Source organism: Poromitra crassiceps (genome assembly GCF_964638095.1).
Source record: "Poromitra crassiceps genome assembly, chromosome: 18".
Lineage (NCBI taxonomy): Eukaryota > Metazoa > Chordata > Actinopteri > Beryciformes > Melamphaidae > Poromitra > Poromitra crassiceps.
The window spans coordinates 14,858,225-14,877,794 of record NC_139636.1 but is presented as its reverse complement, the minus strand read 5'-3'; the positions used below and the strand labels follow the sequence as shown (position 1 = coordinate 14,877,794).

General features: G+C 43.2%; 1 protein-coding gene across 2 annotated transcripts; it reads left to right on the top strand.

Moving 5' to 3' along the window:
* Positions 1-5,324: 5,324 nt before the first annotated feature.
* On the top strand, positions 5,325-18,850 carry LOC310793362 (lysine-specific demethylase RSBN1L-like; the record flags this gene model as incomplete). Of its 2 annotated transcripts, none has more annotated exons than XM_083655169.1 (8): positions 5,325-5,835; positions 6,100-6,225; positions 6,477-7,111; positions 13,449-13,586; positions 13,732-13,874; positions 14,435-14,602; positions 15,385-15,493; positions 16,082-18,850. In XM_083655169.1, the coding sequence occupies 8 exons, from the start codon at positions 5,325-5,327 to the stop codon at positions 17,774-17,776; spliced, it is 3,525 nt and encodes a 1,174-aa protein (XP_083511295.1). In that variant the 3' UTR covers positions 17,777-18,850. The 2 variants fall into 2 exon arrangements, with proteins under 2 accessions (XP_083511295.1, XP_083511294.1); XM_083655168.1 differs by having other exon boundaries at positions 15,382-15,493.
* Between the last annotated feature and the right edge of the window lie 720 nt (positions 18,851-19,570).

Below are 19,570 nucleotides of genomic sequence, written 5' to 3'. Positions count from 1 at the left end.
TCCTGTGCTTTCATTTGTCAGGAATGTAAGATCAGTTCATGTATTTATCCCGAGGCCTGCTTGATTCAAACGTTATGCCACACCAGAGATTCTAATGGAATTTTTCCCCAAATCTTATTGACTTTATTCAGACCGTACTAATCCTCAAAAATAGGGACAGAACTGGCTAGGCAAAGTCTGGAAAAGACTATATGGCAGAGTGGAGAGTCCAGGCCAACCACAGGCAAACTATCCAAGTCTGGGCTTTTAAATACATCTCTAGGTAACAAAGCTGAAATAAAATGTATAATTTGCTTGTAATTAATGATGAACACAGTGAGGCCATTTACACCTGGCATTAACATGTGTTTTCTGTCATCAGATTGCAATCAGATTGTGCTTGACCACTTGATCACTTGATCACGCCCCCAAGACACATTGAAGACGGCTTGCAATCTGATCGGCCAAACCAGCTCCGGAGGTGGTCAGGGATGCATTGTGTGTACACATTGAACACAAGTATAAATGCAATGTGTCCTCTCAATCTGCATACAGCAACTTTATGCAGATTGAGAGGACACCCATTTCTGCCATCAGATTGCAATCAGCTTGCAATCTGATGGTAGAAAACGCATGTTAACGCCAGGTGTACAGTAAATGGAATCAGGCTAATGTGGTCAAGTACAATCTGATTGCAATCTGATGGCAGAAAACACATTTTAATGCCAGGTGTAAATGGCCTCAGTGACACAAACGATGAGGTAAAGTATATAATGAGGCTTTAGTTTCTTCAGACCCGAGGTGTAAATGTTAGTCCTTCCCCTGGATATTTGAGGCATGAATATATTATCTGATGCCTGTGTAACGTGTGATATTACTTTGAGTGTCTCCATACGTTACTGTGTTTTTACTGGCTATTTGAATCATTATTCCACCATCAGAAGTGTCTTGTTTAGTCCGCAGTGAAACATGACCCATGTGTCTTTTCCTCCTGTCTCGGTTCGCTGGCCCATTGCTCTGACTGTGGAGGGGAGACTTCTCAGCTGTTCTTAAACGACAAAGGAAACCATTGGTTCAACAAGACGACTGTGTGATGCTGCACTACGGTGGAATTGAATAAATGGTGGAACAAAAGGGAAGAGAATGATAAAACAGCAAAGGCCTGCAAGTTAGTTTTACAGTCATCTGTTGCTACAATTTGTTGAAATCTCCAGGTTTGAGAGGATGGATCAAAGTGAAGAATCCAATCAATTCCATTTATAACATTGGGAAAAGGCTGTAACTTTAATGTTTTTTTTGTAGACTTTCAGGGTCCACTGCTTTGTGTGTTGTAGCCTTATAATCCTTGCATACAGTAAATGCCACTACTATGAATATATGCCACTATTATTACATTGCAAGTTGCGCTATATTGCAGCTATGGGCTGACTTGACATTTGACAACTGTTGGCAGGACAAAAAAAACAGAGCGAAGTATCCTTTCACTTCTCACAACCACTCCACTACTTAGGCTGGGAAACAGTGTGAGAGAAGTGTTTACACTCTGGAGAGACTTCTGTCTGACCGCGAGGCCGTGTTGATGCATTATCATAGATCCACATCTTTTAACACGGCCAAAGCCCCAGACAGCTGATCCTTTAGTCACAACAAATTGCCCTTAGACACTGATCTCAGGCCATCGCTGCAACAAGACATCTAAGCCTGGGGAATGACAGCCGTTTTCATTGATTAGGGTTAATGAGGTCTTTATGGGGTGATTTTAGACAATTCTAGCTTGAAGCCTCAGGATCCGATCCACTTTGGCTGCACGCAGCCCATCGTGCCCAATGCCCACAGTCATAAATGGCTTTACCCATTTATGGGCAACAGGTTTTTTTTTTTTTTTTCCTCAGGGTGCCCTCTTGGGAAAGAGTGTTTTGAATTCCCGCAGTGAGTTGGCTCGGCCCACTCTCTGTCCTGGATTGTGTAAACACTGTGCTTTTTTCCAGGCGGACTAGAACAAACATTTGACCATCAGTCCAACTCTGCTGCCTGGGCTTCCTGGCAAGACCACTTCATGTCTATCCACTTTGGGCAGATCCATTGTCGTTGTCATGTCTGCTATGCGCATAAGTGTCCCATTTCCAACTGAACTGGAGTGAACCCCATGTCTTTGCGCAACAGTAATACCGCACTCAGTCTGCCTGCCCGATGGTATAAATTTACCTGAGGAAATTGTTGTTCTATTGACTCATTGTTTTCATGTCTGGGACACTGAAAAAAAGAAGAGGAAAAAAGGAAAGCTATTACTATTGATGGGGGAAAAAATATACTCACAGCAAAACAGTCATGATACAACACCTGCCTCGTTCATGTGAGTCTGTGACGTACAGCAGTATAAAATCCAAATCTCTCTCCTCCTCGCTCTGTTGCGCACACACACACACGCACGCATGCGCGCGCACGCACGCACACACACACACACACACACACACACACACACACACACACACACACACACACACACACCACACACACACATTGCTTCAGGCCATTCCTTAATTTACAGTAACTGATACATTCCTTTTCCATGTGTGAGAATGTTTTTCAGTGGTTATTTTGCTGATAGTGTGATTATTAAAAGTGAAGAGGAAAGAACCGGGTGTCCCTCACATCTGGGCTGCATTTTCTACACCCAGCCAACACAAGATAAGGGCAGATAAATTTGTTTCTGTTCCAAAAGCCTGGATTTCATTAAAACATAGTTTGAAATTTATATTTAAGAATCCTGATGAATGTTATGGAAATATGAATCTAACATGGGAATGGGCGGTGTGCTTAATCTGACACCTCTCACCCTGGGGGAGTGTCATGGACTTTGAGGCAAAAACAAAACATTAAAAACGGTATTGTTTTACCCCGCAGGAGAGATTATTGCACATTAAAAAAAAAACTTTCTGTAAACAAATCGCCATAAAGACATTTTTAGAGAAGCTGTCCAATTTTTACAGTAGGTCTATATCCCGAGGGGCTTTCATACTGGGTGGATTTGCGCTGAATCTCTGCATTACATTTCCCAGCTGTGCTTAATGGAGACCATGCACTGGATGAGCTGGGTGGGAATGCTCACCAAGGTGTGACTGAATGCATCTCAAATTCCTAATCTTCTCTAGTCTCTGTAGAAATCCCAACATTATATTTAAGAGGAGAATCTGGAGAAAGTAATTAGGCCTGTGCTCACTCTGCTCACAGGCAGAGGTGGAGACGGAGCTGCATTCCTCTTGCACTGTGCAAACTATGCACGACTCAGAGCACGCTACCGCCCCAAATTCAAAACAATATGCGCAGATTTTGAAAACATCCCACCAAATGAAAATCTCCAATGCCTATAGGAGAGAAAAAGGAGTGTGTCACTGCTGTAGCCAAATATCTCTCGTCTCACTGTCTCAGACAGGAGACACACTGTCACATATTTATAGAAATTGATTGACTGTTAATTAATTGTTGTATATTTGTTGGCATATCAATTGTATATTTAAGCATTTAAACTGGATTAGGCTACTATTATTTGAATGGGTTGACTTTTGAATTTCATGCCAATAAAGAATTGAATTGAATTGAATTAGGCCTACATTTGGTTACCAACTCTCCTTCTTATCCAAAATACTGAAAATGCTGTAAAACATGATACCCTTTTCTGATTCACCGTCTGAGTATGGCTTCATGTCATGGAAGCCAAAAATAACCCTTGCTGTTATTAACCTGCAAACTATCTCCCACTCTTTGGCAACTGGCCCGTGTCAGGGCAGTGTAACATACACCCGATGAACAATTTAGGTCAAAAGAAATAAACAAATCTCATTTAAGAGTAAGCCAGTGTCAGTGCAGATGAACAGTGTGTATACTACCTTTCCAATCTCCTTGGTAGAAAAGGACTTCTACTTAAGTGGCTGCAAACAGAAACAGTTTCCTAGCATAGGCCGTTTCCCGAGGGAGGACAACTTCAAAATGGTTTAGAGAAATTACATTTTCCACAACTTTATCGGATTTGTTTATATTTTCTGTCATAACAATTAAGATAACTTTGATGCAATATTAGCACATTATGACAGAAAACACTAAGATATTTGTATTCAACTATTAATTGCATAATGTTGACATTGGGCTATGCTGCTATATCATACTGGTCTACATCTTGAGTGAAATAAACAGTGACAAATCAAGTCTTTTTTATAATTGAAATAAAGAAGCCAGATGTCCGATATGTGTGTATTCGGTTGTGCAATAGCAATGAGTCATTTCTCGACTGACATCACCCAACATTTATAACTGTTTTGGTTCTGAAAGAGCCACGAAACAGCTGTTACTGAATGAATGCAATGATTTCTATGACACTCACTATACTTCATCACTATACTGCCATCTAGTGACAATGTAAAGAATTGTTTAATAATATTAGCCTTCATGTGACATGCGTGAATCTCCACAAGGGGGTGGTAAGGATTCAGTGCCTTGCTCAAGAACACTGTGTGTGTGTGTGTGTGTGTGTGTGTGTGTGTGTGTGTGTGTGTGTGTGGGGGGGGGGGGGGGTAGATTTTATGGGGTGTATTGCTTGTGATTCAGGCCGAATTTTTCAAACAAACTGGAAATAAACCAACATCTCTGCATTACATAAACATCAATTATTCATTAAAAATTGCATTAATGGAGACACTAGTAATTTGGTATCCTTTTATGCATGGTTTACAGGGGAGGGCTTATTAATTAGTTATTAACGGAATGAATTTGTCATATTTGAAAGTAAGCAGTCAAATTAAGGGGTCTTTACGATTACGAATTTCGATGGGTCTCCACTAATAACACATTTTAACATGCTTTTGGATGAATTAAAGCATTAGGCTATTTAATGTTGATCATGTAAATGTACGGTTATTTTCTACCCCCACCACACATTTTTATTGGATTTTGCATGAATTAATGTAAATGCACGATTATCTATGCATCTATCTATCTATCTATCTATCTATCTATCTATCTATCTATCTATCTATCTATCTATCTATCTATCTATCTATCTACGGTATCTATCTATCTATTGTCATACTTGAAATGCCATGCCAACTGCCATTCTTCAGCTGTGCCCGCGGTGGCAGCAGTCAGACCTACTACAGTACAGTATGTTATGACACTGTCTGCAATGCAATATCTTTTATGCCAGCGCTTCCTGCAGTGTTGTAAACAATCGTGTTGACGCGCCCCTCTCCTCCCCCATACTGCGTCCGTGCGCGACGTGCAGCGCACGCCCCGCCCCCGCCTGTCTCTCACGCACCAGTTACGTCTGGCCGTAAAAAATAGAAACTTCCAAGATGGCCGAGTCCGTGGACTCCATGCATTTCGCAGCAAATAGCAAAACAAATTCCCCTAACGTTAAACCCTTGATAGCTAAACGACCGCCAGAGAGCCGACCGCAGTCTTCCAGCGACATTTACCCCCCGCCTTCCAAGAAAGTGCGAGTCGAGGAGAAGAGCCTGAAACACAGGAAAGTGAACGGGGAGCTAGTCTGCGCGGCAGCAGGGGAAAAACACAACGGGAAGCAGAGTTATGGAAGCCCAGCGAAATGGAGTTTCGGCCCGGCCAAGGCGAGCAGCAACTCCGCCACGGCGCTGCCAGCAGCTCCCGCTCGAAACGTTTTCAAGATCAGCAACTTCCTCGCCTCTCCCGCGAAAGTCAAGAAGGCGAAAGAGAAACGACACAAGGAGAAGGACAAAAGCGTCCAGGCGCAGCAGAGCTCACCCGTGGCTGCTGCTGTGGAGAAAGTGAGCCCTGCTAGCTGCCATACAAAGACGGAGAACGGTGACGTGAAAATGTTACAGAGAGGTAGGGCAACACAACACCACGGCTAACGGCGATCATGTCAGTGTATGGTTAAATTGAGAATTGTATATAAGTTACAGCGTAATTATAATAAAATCGTTATTGAATGATTACATAATTTGTTACACCGATAGGCCTCAATATTTATTAGGCCCAGATGGTGATATTATACACGTGGAAATGTTTGCTCGTCAGTTATCTTTAGCAGCGCTTAGTCTATGGCTTCAGCTCATCCTGTCTGTGTTGTATTTATTTACCCCTTTTCAGATGATCGTGTTAAGGACAAAGAAAGAGATAAGAAAAAAGAGAAGGATAAAGAGTTGAAGAATCACAAATTGCCACCTGTGAATGACATTGCTAGGGAAAATGGAGAAGCGATTTCCCCACAGAAAGGTATGGCATTAAAAAAATATCATTAACCCCTTAACCCTTTGTGTTTTTTCATAATTCTTTGATTATTTTGAATTACATAAGTATTTTGCAAGCCATTCATAATTCTTTGATTATTTTGAATTAGGCTACATAAGTCTTTTGCAAGACGTTTATTATGTGTTGTCTCAGTTTTATAGGCCTTGATTTGTCCAATGATGCACCACTGATGCTTTTACCTGAATAAAGTAACTTATCCTCCCTCTTGCCTGCAGAGTTGAAGGAGAAGCCCAAAGCTGTTTCAGAGGAAGACCTCCTGCTGAAGAAACTGAAAAAGAAGAAGAAAAAGAAGCACAAAGATGGCGAGCGGGAGAAGGAGAGGCGCAGCCGACCCAAAATGTATCACCGGTCAAGCCAGACCGTGTGCTCGGGAGTGTCTCTAGATCTACCGGAATTCCTCAGTAAAATCAACGGGAACAACAGTAACCACACCACAGCGCAGCATCAGGACCACCAGGAATCCCCTCTCGCCAGGGAGAGGTTGGCTTATGGCTCTCAGCTCCACTGCACCCCATCGCCGGGCCTGGCCAGTCTGGAGTTCGGCCATCTGATCTACATCGACCAGCAGGCCAACGGAGGGGCGTCGGTGGCACACGCCTACACCGAGCAGCTCTCCGGCCTGTCTCCGGCCCAGATGCAGCGCTTCGCCCAGGAGTTTGTCACCCTGTCGTTCAGCGAGGACCAGGCCGAGGCGGCGCACTACGTGATGGGAATCATCCACGGGGCGGCTTCCTACCTCCCGGACTTCCTGGACTACTTCTCCTACAATTTCCCCAACTCGCCAGTGAAGATGGAAGTGCTTGGGAAGAAGGACATCGAGACGACAACCATGGCTAGCTTCCACTCTCAGGTGAGAAAGTTTTTATTTTAGTCGACATTGTAGAGCCTCTCTACACAGTTCTGTCAAACTCATATTGTCTCTCAGCTAGAGAGGCGATGAGTTTGACAGCACTGTCGTGTCCACATTGACACTTGCACCAGTATGTGGTCTGGAGGCTTGAGAGTGACACATCCTAAACTACCACATCGTCCACCAATTTTGTGTGTAATGAAGTAATTTCTGTCCAGGTCTTCGATCAGACCGTTAATAGCCGGGGCTTTTCATTCACCGCCCGAGCCATCTTTAATCCTGTGTTTAAAGTGGTTCAGTATCATCCAGGACATCTTACGGCACAGTCTAAGCATGATCGTAATGGTCCCTGGAGAAACCCCTCTGTTAAAGTGCTTTGTAGTGATTATTCTACTTTCAACTGGAGGTTTGCTTTCACGTCAGCCTCCAGCATACTCCCTAAAGAAAGTTTAATTTTCTGCAAGTAAAATAAAAAGCTATTTTTATCTATAATAAAGTAAGGTGACTGTATCTAGTTCGTCTTTATTACTTTTTCTTTGTAGCCTTTGATTTTTCTTAATGATCTCGTGTTGTCCTGGAGAGCCTGAGTCAGCTCTCTTAACAATTCAATTTAGGCAGGCTACATCCTCTGGTGATCATTTAAAAAATGTCAACATCTTTTCTTTCCCGTCAATTTGACTTCAGCATAGTGAGCAATGAGCATGGATGGTTTTTAGTGGTGTCTCTTTACTTCTCCACCTGTTCATTGTTCATCTAATCCTAATAGGATGTTGCTCACACTTGATTTTTGGTGGCTTGTTACTGATTTAATGTTTCCAGTCATCTTATTTTCAAAGCCTATGATGATGGCAGCTTGACCGCTCTGTTGGCATAATTTATGTTCTTTGATTTCTTAATTATTTTTCATTACAAATAATGTTTTTCTTTTCTTCCACAAATGTGGCAGCATCCATAGATTTCACAATTTAGAAATGGGATTTTGTCATTCATAGATTACAAAAGAAACTAGAGACCATAGTTGCGATAGGAATAGATCACACCATTCGATCTGCTTCCTACTCCCCTACTTATGGCCAGCATGTTTTGATCATTCCCATCTTCGAACTCAGCCTTCATTGTGATCTGAACTACACGTGTGAAGTTTCATGACTGCATCTTGCACGGTTGCAACACTATCGTGTTGACAAAATCTCTCCACAGACAGACAGACAGACAGACAGACAGACAGACATATATATATACCGTAAACACTTGGCAAAGTACTCACAACCACTTCTGTGCTGTGGTAGTTCCTGCTACAAGAGGTGTACAAATTAGGACTGCATTTTTCCATGATGACACGCACACACACACACACACACACACACACACACACACACACACACACACAGTGAAAACAATACCAGTTGTCAGTCACGGCTGTCGGCTGGTGGTAATATGAAAACCACTGTGAACTGCCCATTCTGATGTCCATTTTTTTTGTCATCTACATATTTGGATTTGATTGTGTGTACAAATAACCTTTCATAAAACAATCATGTGTGAGTTATCATAAACTTTTTTATTTATTTAAATTGTTTTATATACGCTATATATTTTCTTTTCAACATAAGACTAATGGCTGTTACACATCAAGAGCGATGCGAATATACAGCATGAAATTGTGATGCGAATTTTGACCCACCTGTCAATCACAGCAACAGATGCGTACACGTCGGACGCAAATTTCTGAAAAATCGACCGTGGTCCGAAAAATAAACACCACAATAACGCTCAGTGAAACTTTGCCGTTGGTTTGCACGGTTGCATTCACTGATATAGGTTCGAAAAATATTATTGACGTGCGAATTCATCGCACGAGAAAATGTTCCCGGTGTGTAAAGGACCTTCAGAGTTGTGTAGCCTGGCAACAGTTTCCTCCCCTGCAGATGTTAAGTGTCGTAGGTATGGCACCGCCTTCAAGTCAGTGCTTAGGTGTGCCGAAGTTTTCAAAATCACATCAAGTCGTAGACTAGGGCTGTCAACGCTGAAGTGAGGTTTTTTGTTTTATTTTGGATGTTTTCTTTATTGCGATAGTATGAAGGCTGAGAAATCACAGTATCAGAGACACAGGGAACAAGGCTCAGACAAGGCTTCAACCAGTGTAGGAAATGTAAAAAATATTTTGGGGGCAACTTCTGCCCCACTGTCTAAAAACTGGGGGCATTTACAAAATTTTGGGTGCACTTTAAAAAATAGTAATTAGTGCATAAAGTTGCTAAAACATAGTGTAAACAACAGCGCTGTTTGTTTGAGTGTGTTCTTCATCGTTGTCTTCTGGTGCTAAGTGCGTTAGAGATGGAAATTAAATTAATTGAATGAAAATAAAATTATCAAAATATTGGGGGCAATTTTTGCCCCCAGATCATGGTTTTTAGGGGCATTCTGAGATTTCTTGGGGGCATTTTTGCCCTTGCCCCTAGCTAAATTCCTACACTGGCTCCAACAGAGGTTGGAGTCACTTCACTCTCTCGTGGTTGTTTAAGACTTTTTAAATAATAGAAATGTGTATCTAATTCAGTTTCATCATCCCTGTAGGGACTTCACTTCACTAGGACTGCTTACTGTGTAGCATACTGTATGTCTTGTGCAGCATACTGTGTTATGTTTACTGGAGCTTCTGTGTAAAGGCAGAAAGATGCACAATCAACGGTTCTGTTGTCATCACGTTTAAACTAGTGCAGTCAGTCTGCAGTGCCCGTTCAAAACCTGCCTGTTCGGAACGGGCCGATTGCTGCTTGCAGCCAGACAGTGTAGTAATTTAGCCAGGGGCAAGGGTAAAAATGTCATAAGAAATCTCAGAATACCCCTAAAAACCATGATCCAGGTGGGAGAATTGCCCCCAAGATTTCCATTTTATTTTCATTCAATTCGTTTAATTTCCATTTCCATCTCGAACATGCAATCAGCACCTGCAAGCAGGTTGCCAGAAGATGATGAGGAACACACTAGGGGTGGGACAAAATATCGATACTCACGGTATCGCGATATTTCCACTTGCGATACGTTATCGATACACTGGCACCAAGTATCGATATGTTTATTTCATTTTTTTTTTATTTTTTTTTAATAAACAGGCTAAAATATTATGCTGTGTGTGGTAGTTGAAACATAGTTTCAAGTTGACGTTTATTTATGTTTGTAGTTGAAACAAAAACGTAAATACTGTAGGCTACATGAATGGAAATGTTTGATCATTAATATCTACTTTTAGAAATTATATAGGTAGGTAGGTTATATAGGTTTTCTTGTTTTAATAATAATAATAAAAATACTTAATGTGTAACTTTTCCTCCGTGGTATCGAAAATGGTATGAGTGAGTGAGTGAACTCGCATGTCAATTCTGCTAATAAATACATAATACCTGCTTTCCTGCCTTTTAGGGGTATTTTTTTCTCTTCAGTTACACAGATATCGTGATGTATCGTAGGTAAAATTTCTTCCAATATATCGATTATCGCAGAATCGCTGTATCGTGATAATATCATTATCGAGGGCCAAGTATCGTGACCATATCGTATCGTGAGTTACTCCACGATTCCCACCCCTAGAACACACTCACACAAACAGCACTGTTGATCACACTACGGTTTAGCAACTTTATGGAGTCCTTTTTGAAGTGCCCCCCCCCAATTTTGTAAATGCGCCCATTTTTTAGACAGTGGGCTGGGGGCAAAAGTTGCCCCGAAAATATTTTTTAATTTTCCTACACTGCTAGCAGCTTTCTTGAGAACCACACGTGCCTGTACCACTCGTGAGTAGGGATGGGCGCGAGTACTCGGGTACTCGAGCACTCGTTCATAACGTCAGTACTCGAGTAACGTTTCCGCTGTCCGGGTACTCGCCCCACTCCCCACCCCTTTAAAAATGGTCTAAATCTACGCATGCATCGTTATGTGGATCTGGCAGCATGAACTGCACGGGCGTCAAGTCAGCCAGAATGTACAAGTACGTCATCCGCTTTGTTGATTTAAAAATAAAAGGCTTATTGTAACGTGAGTTGTAACCTTATTGATTTTGAGTAATGCGTTACAGCCATAGTTTCACGCCATATAACATCACAACGAGTATTTTGATACAAGGTTTGCTGCTTCGTTCGTTGAAATACTTTTTCTCCTCCAACGTGCATCAATAAGCTATTTACTTTTGTTTAAGTAACATTATTTTGAAAGTTTTAACCGGAAGTTTTCCAGCTCATCCCGAAAATGGTGGCTGAAGATATGCTCCCGAAGGAGACAGATGCACGCTTCTTCATAGCGCACGCCCGATAAAACTCATTCACAACTTTGCAGTAGTTTACCGACTACACTGTCGTTTCCCATAACGTTAGTCACAAGAAATGTGGAGAAAGAATCGCTTTTTGGGAGACAATCGTTTCATGGTGATCACTATTTAGCTGCAGCTGTAACGTTAATCACACTGGTCAGTGGTCAGTTTTCACTTTTTGGCAGAACACCGGACCTTGTAAGCCGTGGATTTACGTTAGTGTAACAGTGATCATAAAGTAAAATGGATGATACTGGACAATGGAAATGTATTGGAATTGAGCCTTCGCTTGTTTCACAACAATATTGTCCGCTCCGAAGCGCTAATGCCATCCATCCAACCATCGGAGATGCTGTCTGAGGTAGGCTTTAGACGTTAGCTTAGCGTCACCTCACCTAATATCACAGTCAGTCAGTCAGTCAGTCCCTCTACTCACATGCTCCAGGTTAACGCTTTCTCCATGCAAAAATGCAAACGTTATGTGTGAACAGCCCCACACACAGCAGATTACCCCTGCTCCGTCATTACCATAGTAATCACATAGACCCCCACCGCCCCCCCCCCCCCGCGCGCGAGTACTCGAGTACTCGTTCATAATAGAAGGAGAGTACTCGAGTATTTAAATTGCTTAAAATGCCCATCCCTACTCGTGAGTCATGCCTGTAGTGCAGTTTTCTTGAGAACCTTGCGTGCCCTGTTCAATACATGCATGTCCATAACGGGGCGATTGCTCATCCAAACAACTTCAGTCGACACTGTAGTTCCTTGGTTCCCCAGCAAGTGTCAGGCCCATTCACCCCATTCCTGGCAGCTGCATAATCTAGTGATGTCACTCGCGCAAATGTGATGTCACCAGTGATGTCACTCGAGCAATTGTGATGTCATCAGTGATGTCACTCAAGCAATTGTGATGTCATCGGTGATGTCACTAAGGAGTTACACACCCTGAATGACGAGGTGCTGTTCGTGCATGCATACAAACTTGTCACCTTTCTGCAAAATTCGCCGTTTTGAATCCCAAATCGGCCAGTGATTTGCGCAGATCTGAAGTGTGTGTGGTAGTAACAGGCTTTACGCTAGACTCTTTTTTTGACGGGCAGTAATATATATGACCGTTAATATCCCAGAATTCCGGCCGGTCCATCTTGTTATATTCCAGTTTATTTGCGACGACTTCATTGAAGAATAGAAGTGCTATATAATATGAGTGACAGCAAGTGTGTGGTACAGATAGTCACCCTGGTACAGGTCAGTAACGGTACTGTTGCAGGAACAATATGGAATATACACATAAGAAACAGATGCAGCCTGTGTTGTTTGCTCGTGCAGCGCAGACACCAGAAGTGGCAATGTGCAAATTTTGCGCGAAGTAGAGCGCAAGCTGGTATCGCGTTAGGCTACAGGAACATATTTTCATCTTTCCAGATGGACTAGCGGGGTCACCAGCAGTTTATTTAACAATGTTTTCTGTAAATACTGGTAGTGTTTTTGAAATGGTGTAGATGAAGCCAGACTTCTGAAGCCTTGCAGCCACAAACATATCATGAAAGGTCACACAATATTAGGCTGTTTAATATGCTGTATAGAGAGCCTCAGAGCCAAAGTCGACATCACTTCCTGCTTCAACATGGGTACCAAGGTCTTAAAAAAATATGAATGGTGGTGAACGGAACAATTTAAAAGATAACTTTGCATGTCAAGCAGGTAGGATTGTCAAGAAAGTCGCAGTTTGTTGTAAAACTGAAATGTAAGGTTTAGTTTTGTATGAAACCGCTCAATGAACTGTGAAGGATGTATGTGAAGGATGGACAGACAGACAGACAGACAGACAGAGATTTCTGGAAGTAGTAGCGAGATGTCATGTTGCAATGCTAACATAAGACGACCATGGAAACAAGTTCAGGACCTTTTTGTGTTGTTCTTGACCATTTGTTTTGACATGTTATGTGCTGTAAGTTTGTCAGAGGAAGAAGGTTTTGTTTGGTATCTGCTGGCTGACGATGTGAACTCTCTCCTGGTTCCCTGCTGCAGGTGAAGCGGACGTATTCCCAGGGAACGTACCGAGCCGGAGCCATGCGGCAGGTCAGCCTGGTCGGGGCTGTGGATGAGGAGGTCGGGGACTACTTCCCTGAGTTCATTAACATGCTGGAGGGGTCTCCCTTCTTGGAGGTTAGTGTGTTTTGTATGTGTAGTGTGTGTACGTATGCATACTTACATGTAGCTTAGATAGTGGACGTGTGAAAGTCTTGTCTAATTTCAGTGTAATATCTGTGTAGCTGTCATTGTCTAACTCAGTGTCATGCGCTCTGTGCAGCGGACTCTTCCCTGGGGAACGTTCTCCAGCCTGCGGCTGCAGAGTCACACTGAGAGTGACGACGGCCCCATCATGTGGGTCCGACCTGGGGAACAGATGATCCCTATGGCAGACATGCCCAAATCGCCCTTCAAAAGGAAAAGGTGGGTTTGAGTACCGTAGTTCAGCTGTTACCAGTGGACGGATGTTATCAGCCAACCGGCGTCAAAGAAACACAATTTGGTTTGAAGTAGGGCTAAAAAAATCTTCTCTACATCCCATGCAGTGTTATAGTCAACTCACCATATCTCGAGACCAAGTCGAGTCTTGAGTCCCCATTACCTGAATCCGAGTCTGGAGTTACTGACTATGAATACGCATTTGGGTGGAATACACATGCCTGCCCTTGCACCAAATTGAATAATGTCCCTGTATCAATAGTTTATGCCAAATTATTATGTTTTTATTTTTTTACAAAAACAACACACGTTTTTTATCAATTAACAAGTCTGAGTCCTCGTCTCCAACTTCTGAGTCCGAATGCATGAATGCTCAAGTCCGAGTCATCAGTGGTTAAGTCCAAGTCGAGTCACAAGTCCCCGAAAATGAGTCCAGGACTCGGGACTTCAGACAAGTCGGACTCTCGACTACAACACTGATCCCATGTACAGGTACTTAGCACTTCCTTGAATGTACTATATCTGTGTAAATTTATATATTTCAGGTCTACCAATGAGATAAAGAACCTCCAGTACCTACCTAGAGTCAGCGAGCCCAGGGAGATGCTGTTTGAGGACCGGACGAGAGCCCATGCCGACCACATCGGTCAGGGGTTCGAGAGACAAACCACTGCTGCCGTCGGTGTGCTGAAGGCTGTGCGCTGTGGAGAGGAGTGAGTACACTGGCCTCTTTCCAATCAGAATCCTTTTATTCGGCCATAGTATGTTTGCACATACAAGGAAATTGACTTGGTGTAGTACTTGGTGCACAAGTTACATGAGATATAGACAACACAATAAATACAAATACATTTTAACATTATACAAGATATGGACAGAGTATTTGCAGCCAAGTGTGCCAGAGTACAAAGTTAGCAAGGTAAGGTGAAGGGTACACTGTTGGCAAAAGTTATCAGAGATGGCAATTTATTTTAACTAAAATATATACACCATACAGAGTATTAACAGGTTACATTCGCAGTTAATATGCATGAATTGCACATGTTAACTGTATAGGGAGGTTGGGGGTACAACATCAGTGCAGGAGCACAGTGCATTGTGTTTGTGTGTGTGTGAGTGGGAGGGAGGTATATCTCAGAGTCATTTGGGGGCTGGGGGCTATTTGTGAGCCTCATAGCCATGGGGTAGAAAGTGTTCAGGTAGCGTGAGGTTCTGGTCCTCATATACCGGAACCTTTTGCCAAGTGGAAGTCTTTGGAAGAGATGGTTGGTGACCACGATGGGTCTATCACACAGACACCTGTACACGTTTACACAGAATACAACTGTCCAACTTGGACTGGTGGAAAATCACCTTTGGCCTCACACCAAAAAACACAGTAGAAGATGATAGACAAAGATGATAGACAGATGACGTCAGATTGTGTTCAGATTTTCATACCAAACAGATAGTGAACACAACTGTGAATGAGACTCTCTGTATTGCCTTCCAGCAGCGACGCTCCTCCGCGGATCACCAAAGACGTTGTGTGTTTTCACGCTGGAGATTTCCCCGAAGTGGTCATGAGGCTGCAACTGGACCTCCACGAGCCTCCGCTGTCACAGGTGGGTCAGACTCCTCCCTGCGTCCAGTAGGATGGGGGCGCGCCATTAACCGGAACGCACATGGCACTAAAACTGCCGGTACAGACTCAGTGCTGAACAACAAGCATCGGCTGTTATCAAGTATTTTTAACTGATGCATTACTAAAAAATCCCCCAAAAATATGACGTTACTTTTACCGATCGAATGAGACTATTAGTTTATGAGGATTGGGGTGATAGAATGAGACTATTAGTTTATGAGGATTGGGGTGATAGAATGAGACTATTAGTTTATGAGGATTGGGGGTGAGTGGGGGTATTAAGATATAATCCAGTTTTCTCTGCTAAACCGGAATCCAACACAGATACTGTGTGGAAAAATGCAGAAAATCAAGTTGCTTGGCTGTGACTTCTGACATGTCACATTAGCTCTTGTTAATCAACTAAGAATTGGAAATGTTCCAGTGCCGTACTTTCAGCCAGTACTCGGTCAGATATTTAATACATGAGCCGACAATTATTACTCTGCTAGCCTTTAACATTTCCTCGTGCCTGTTCATTTCTATGAAGGGATTATTGAATTTCCTCTGCTCCTGTCACCCCCTCCAGTGTGTGCAGTGGATCGACGATGCCAAGCTGAACCAGCTGAGGAGGGAGGGGATCCGATATGCCCGGATCCAGCTCTACCACGATGACATCTACTTCATCCCCAGAAATGTGGTCCACCAGTTCAAAACGGTCTCCTCTGTCTGCAGTCTGGCCTGGCACATCCGGCTCAGACAGTACCACCAGCAAGAAATGGAGGGGGAGGAAGAGGCGAACGAAAAGGAGGAGGGGCAGAGTACACCCATACAAACGCCACTTCAAATCAAAGAAGAGGAGGTAGAGGAGAAGAGAGAGTGTCAGCCTCCTATACAGACACTGACGAAGCTGGAGGATCTGGACGCCGAGGAAAGGGCGGGGCCACCCTCACACGGAGCCACGTACATTTGCAAGGCGGAGGAGCCGGAGGAGGAGGCGGAGCCGGAGAAAAAAGCCGAGATTGAGGACTCGTCACCGACAGATTCTCTGCCCTTTGTCAAGAAGGAGAGAGATGACGGCATACTCCCACACACACTAATGGAGCCCAAGGCCGAGGAAGAGCAGAAAGAGGAGGTGAAGGGAGGGGCAGACGTCAGTGCAGGCGCGTGTCAGACGCCGCAGAAGGGGGGCGAAGACGGTGGGGAGGGTAGCGCCCCCTCAAAGTCACTACAGCAAATTAGGGAGGAGAACGATGTGGAGGAAGAGAGGCAGCAAAGGACAACTCCACAAGGTCAAGGTCTGAAAGAGAAATCTAAAGATAGCATTACGAGCGTTTATACCCCGCCGCAAATCAAGAAGGAGCGGGAGAAAGGAAAGACAGGCAAAGACAGACCGAGAGATGACAAGGAGAGGGGGAGAGAGAAGGAGAGGAAGGAAAAGCATAGGAGTAAAGAGAAGGAGAAGAAGGAGCGGGGGAAAGAAAGAGATCAGGACAAGGAGAGGATGAGAGAGCGGGAGAAGGTCAGGGTGGAGGCCGGTAGAGAGGTCAGCGCATCGACACAGCCGCTGCCACAGATGAGGAAAAAAGAGGACGAGGACCGGACGAGAGAGGACGGCAAAGCCCCTCACGCGTCTCTGCCGCCTCCGAGGGAAGACAAGGGGGTCAGGGAGCCTCACGTCAAGAGAGACAAGGAGCACGAGAAAGACAGAGGCGGCGCGCAGACGGCGGCGTCTCACACGCGGCCGGACAGAGATGAGTCCGGCACGCACCGACACAAGCCATCGCACGGGAAGAAGGAGAAGAGCGGACACAGAGAGGGCAAAGAGAGCAACGCCTCGTCCACGCCGGCGTCCCAAACCAAGGACGGGAAGACGGGCACTCCCAAGCACGCGCACATTCAGGTCAAGAAGGACGGGAAGAAGGATAAAGACGTCAACAACAAGGAGGAGAGGAAGAAGTCTAACCCGGCCTCGGGCTCTGCTCCGCCGGAACATAAAGCCCCACGGACGCTCATCACCTTTGACCTCTTTACGCCAAACCAAACCCTGCCCCTCTCCTTCACGGACACTAGACCTAAGACCCACCACCACAGTGACTCTCGAGGCACTTCGTCAAAATCTGGATCCGACTGCCGGACAATTGTGCCCTCCAAAGGACCAAAAGTAAAGGACACAATCCAGGCAAAACCCGCCACGCCCCTACAGGACACGCGGCCGCAGCACTCGTTAAAACAGACCCTTAAACCACACACACCCCAAATACAGAAAGACTTTTTAATATGAATGTCTAGATGTCTAGTATTCTTTCTACTGTACAACTTACGCCGAGGCCGTGTTGAAAGATTTGAAAGCGCATCCTTCCTTCAGGCACGAACTGCTCATTTCTTTAGGGGTTCAAGCCTCGAAGGGGCTAACAACCCCTCTTGCGTTTCGCCTGGTTGTTATTTTTAAATGGGGTCGGAATAGGCGAAAAGACGCATTCCGTCACCGCAGCGATGTCATGAAGAGAGGGTGCGCTCTCAAAAGTATTTTAACACGCCTAAGAATGTAAGCTAAGTAGCTCACTTCACGTTTGTTAGCGAATGTATGTAGGCTCTATATAAAATCTGTTATGTGACCCGTGTGTCAGTGCCTGTGCACTACTTAGCTTCGCTCTTAAAGCACCTATTTTAGGTACTCGACTAGCCGATCTGAAAACAACCCTCCTTACTCCCTGCTATACTGTAGGAATTACCCACATTCACTGTTTGGAACACATCAGAAACTTAATAAGCTCCGATTTAAATCCTCTCTTCTCCATGTTGCTTTAGTCAATCTGGTTTGTAATTTAACACTCCAAAAATAAGAGCAAGTGGTTGTTTTCAGATTGGACTTTATTTGTTTGACTCACACAGGGCTGTAAATTATACTGTATGTACCGAAACTGTACAGTATAGATGTATTGGCACCAATGTGAGAAAATGTATACAGAAATTGCATATATTTTTTGTAAGACAAGTTTTATTTTCCATAGAACTTATTTATATCATTTACCGTCTGTTTTTATTTGAAACCAATGTATGTGAAAATTTTGTTGTAAATACATTTTATTTCCTAAGATAAGACTTGGTAGTGTGATTTATACTCTGATCAGAACCTCTAAATAAATGGTTCGAAGTATTGACTTGGTCCCTCATTGTTGTGATCACTGTTAATGTCTAATGCATTTTTTATGTGGTTTCTTAAAATACACTGCACTTAATTCAGCTTACGGTAATTAATTTACCATGTTTGGTCAATTAATTGGTCAGAGGGATACATTTGGATGAAAAATTATTTTTTATTTTTTTGGTCTAAACCTTTTAAGTACCTTCAGATGTCATACATACTAAATGTTTATTCATTTTCAGAATTGTAACCCTTTAAATGCCAGTAGTTGTATGTATAACAGTTTCAGCTTATCACAATTTCCCACAAGATAAAATGCAAAGTGAATTTTTTGGGTGGGATTCCCACAATGTGGTATATGTAAAAGATTAGTACCATTATTGAGTTTGATATACTTTGATTTTTTTGTGCAGTGTCCCAAAAAGCTGTTAATTTAGTTCCTTGACCATTTTTGGTCAGTTATTCACAAGAAGATGAAATTGGGTTTGAAAACTATGTTTCAATTACTTTTGGGCTAAACCTTGTAGGTACCAGATGTCTTCATACATACCCAATGTTTATTCATTGTCAGAATTGTAACCCTTTAAATGCCAGTTTGTTGCAGTTTTACTTTCAGCTTTTCACAAAAAAAATTCAAGATAAAATGCAAAGTGATTTTTTGGGGGTGGGATTCTCACAGTGGTATTATGTAAAAGATTAGTACCATCATTGAGTTTGATAGATAGGGATTTTTTGTGTGCAGTGTCTCAAAAAGCTGAAAAATATACCTAAAAAGACCTTTTTACAAAAAGCATGCATTTTATTAATTTTACCAGGCATTGTGGAGGTAAGGCTTCCAATTTTAAGATTTAACTGTTTTACGATTTTCCACCATGTTTTCCCCATTTTGGTATAGGAATCAATTGAAAATGATGATGTGAAGATTTCATC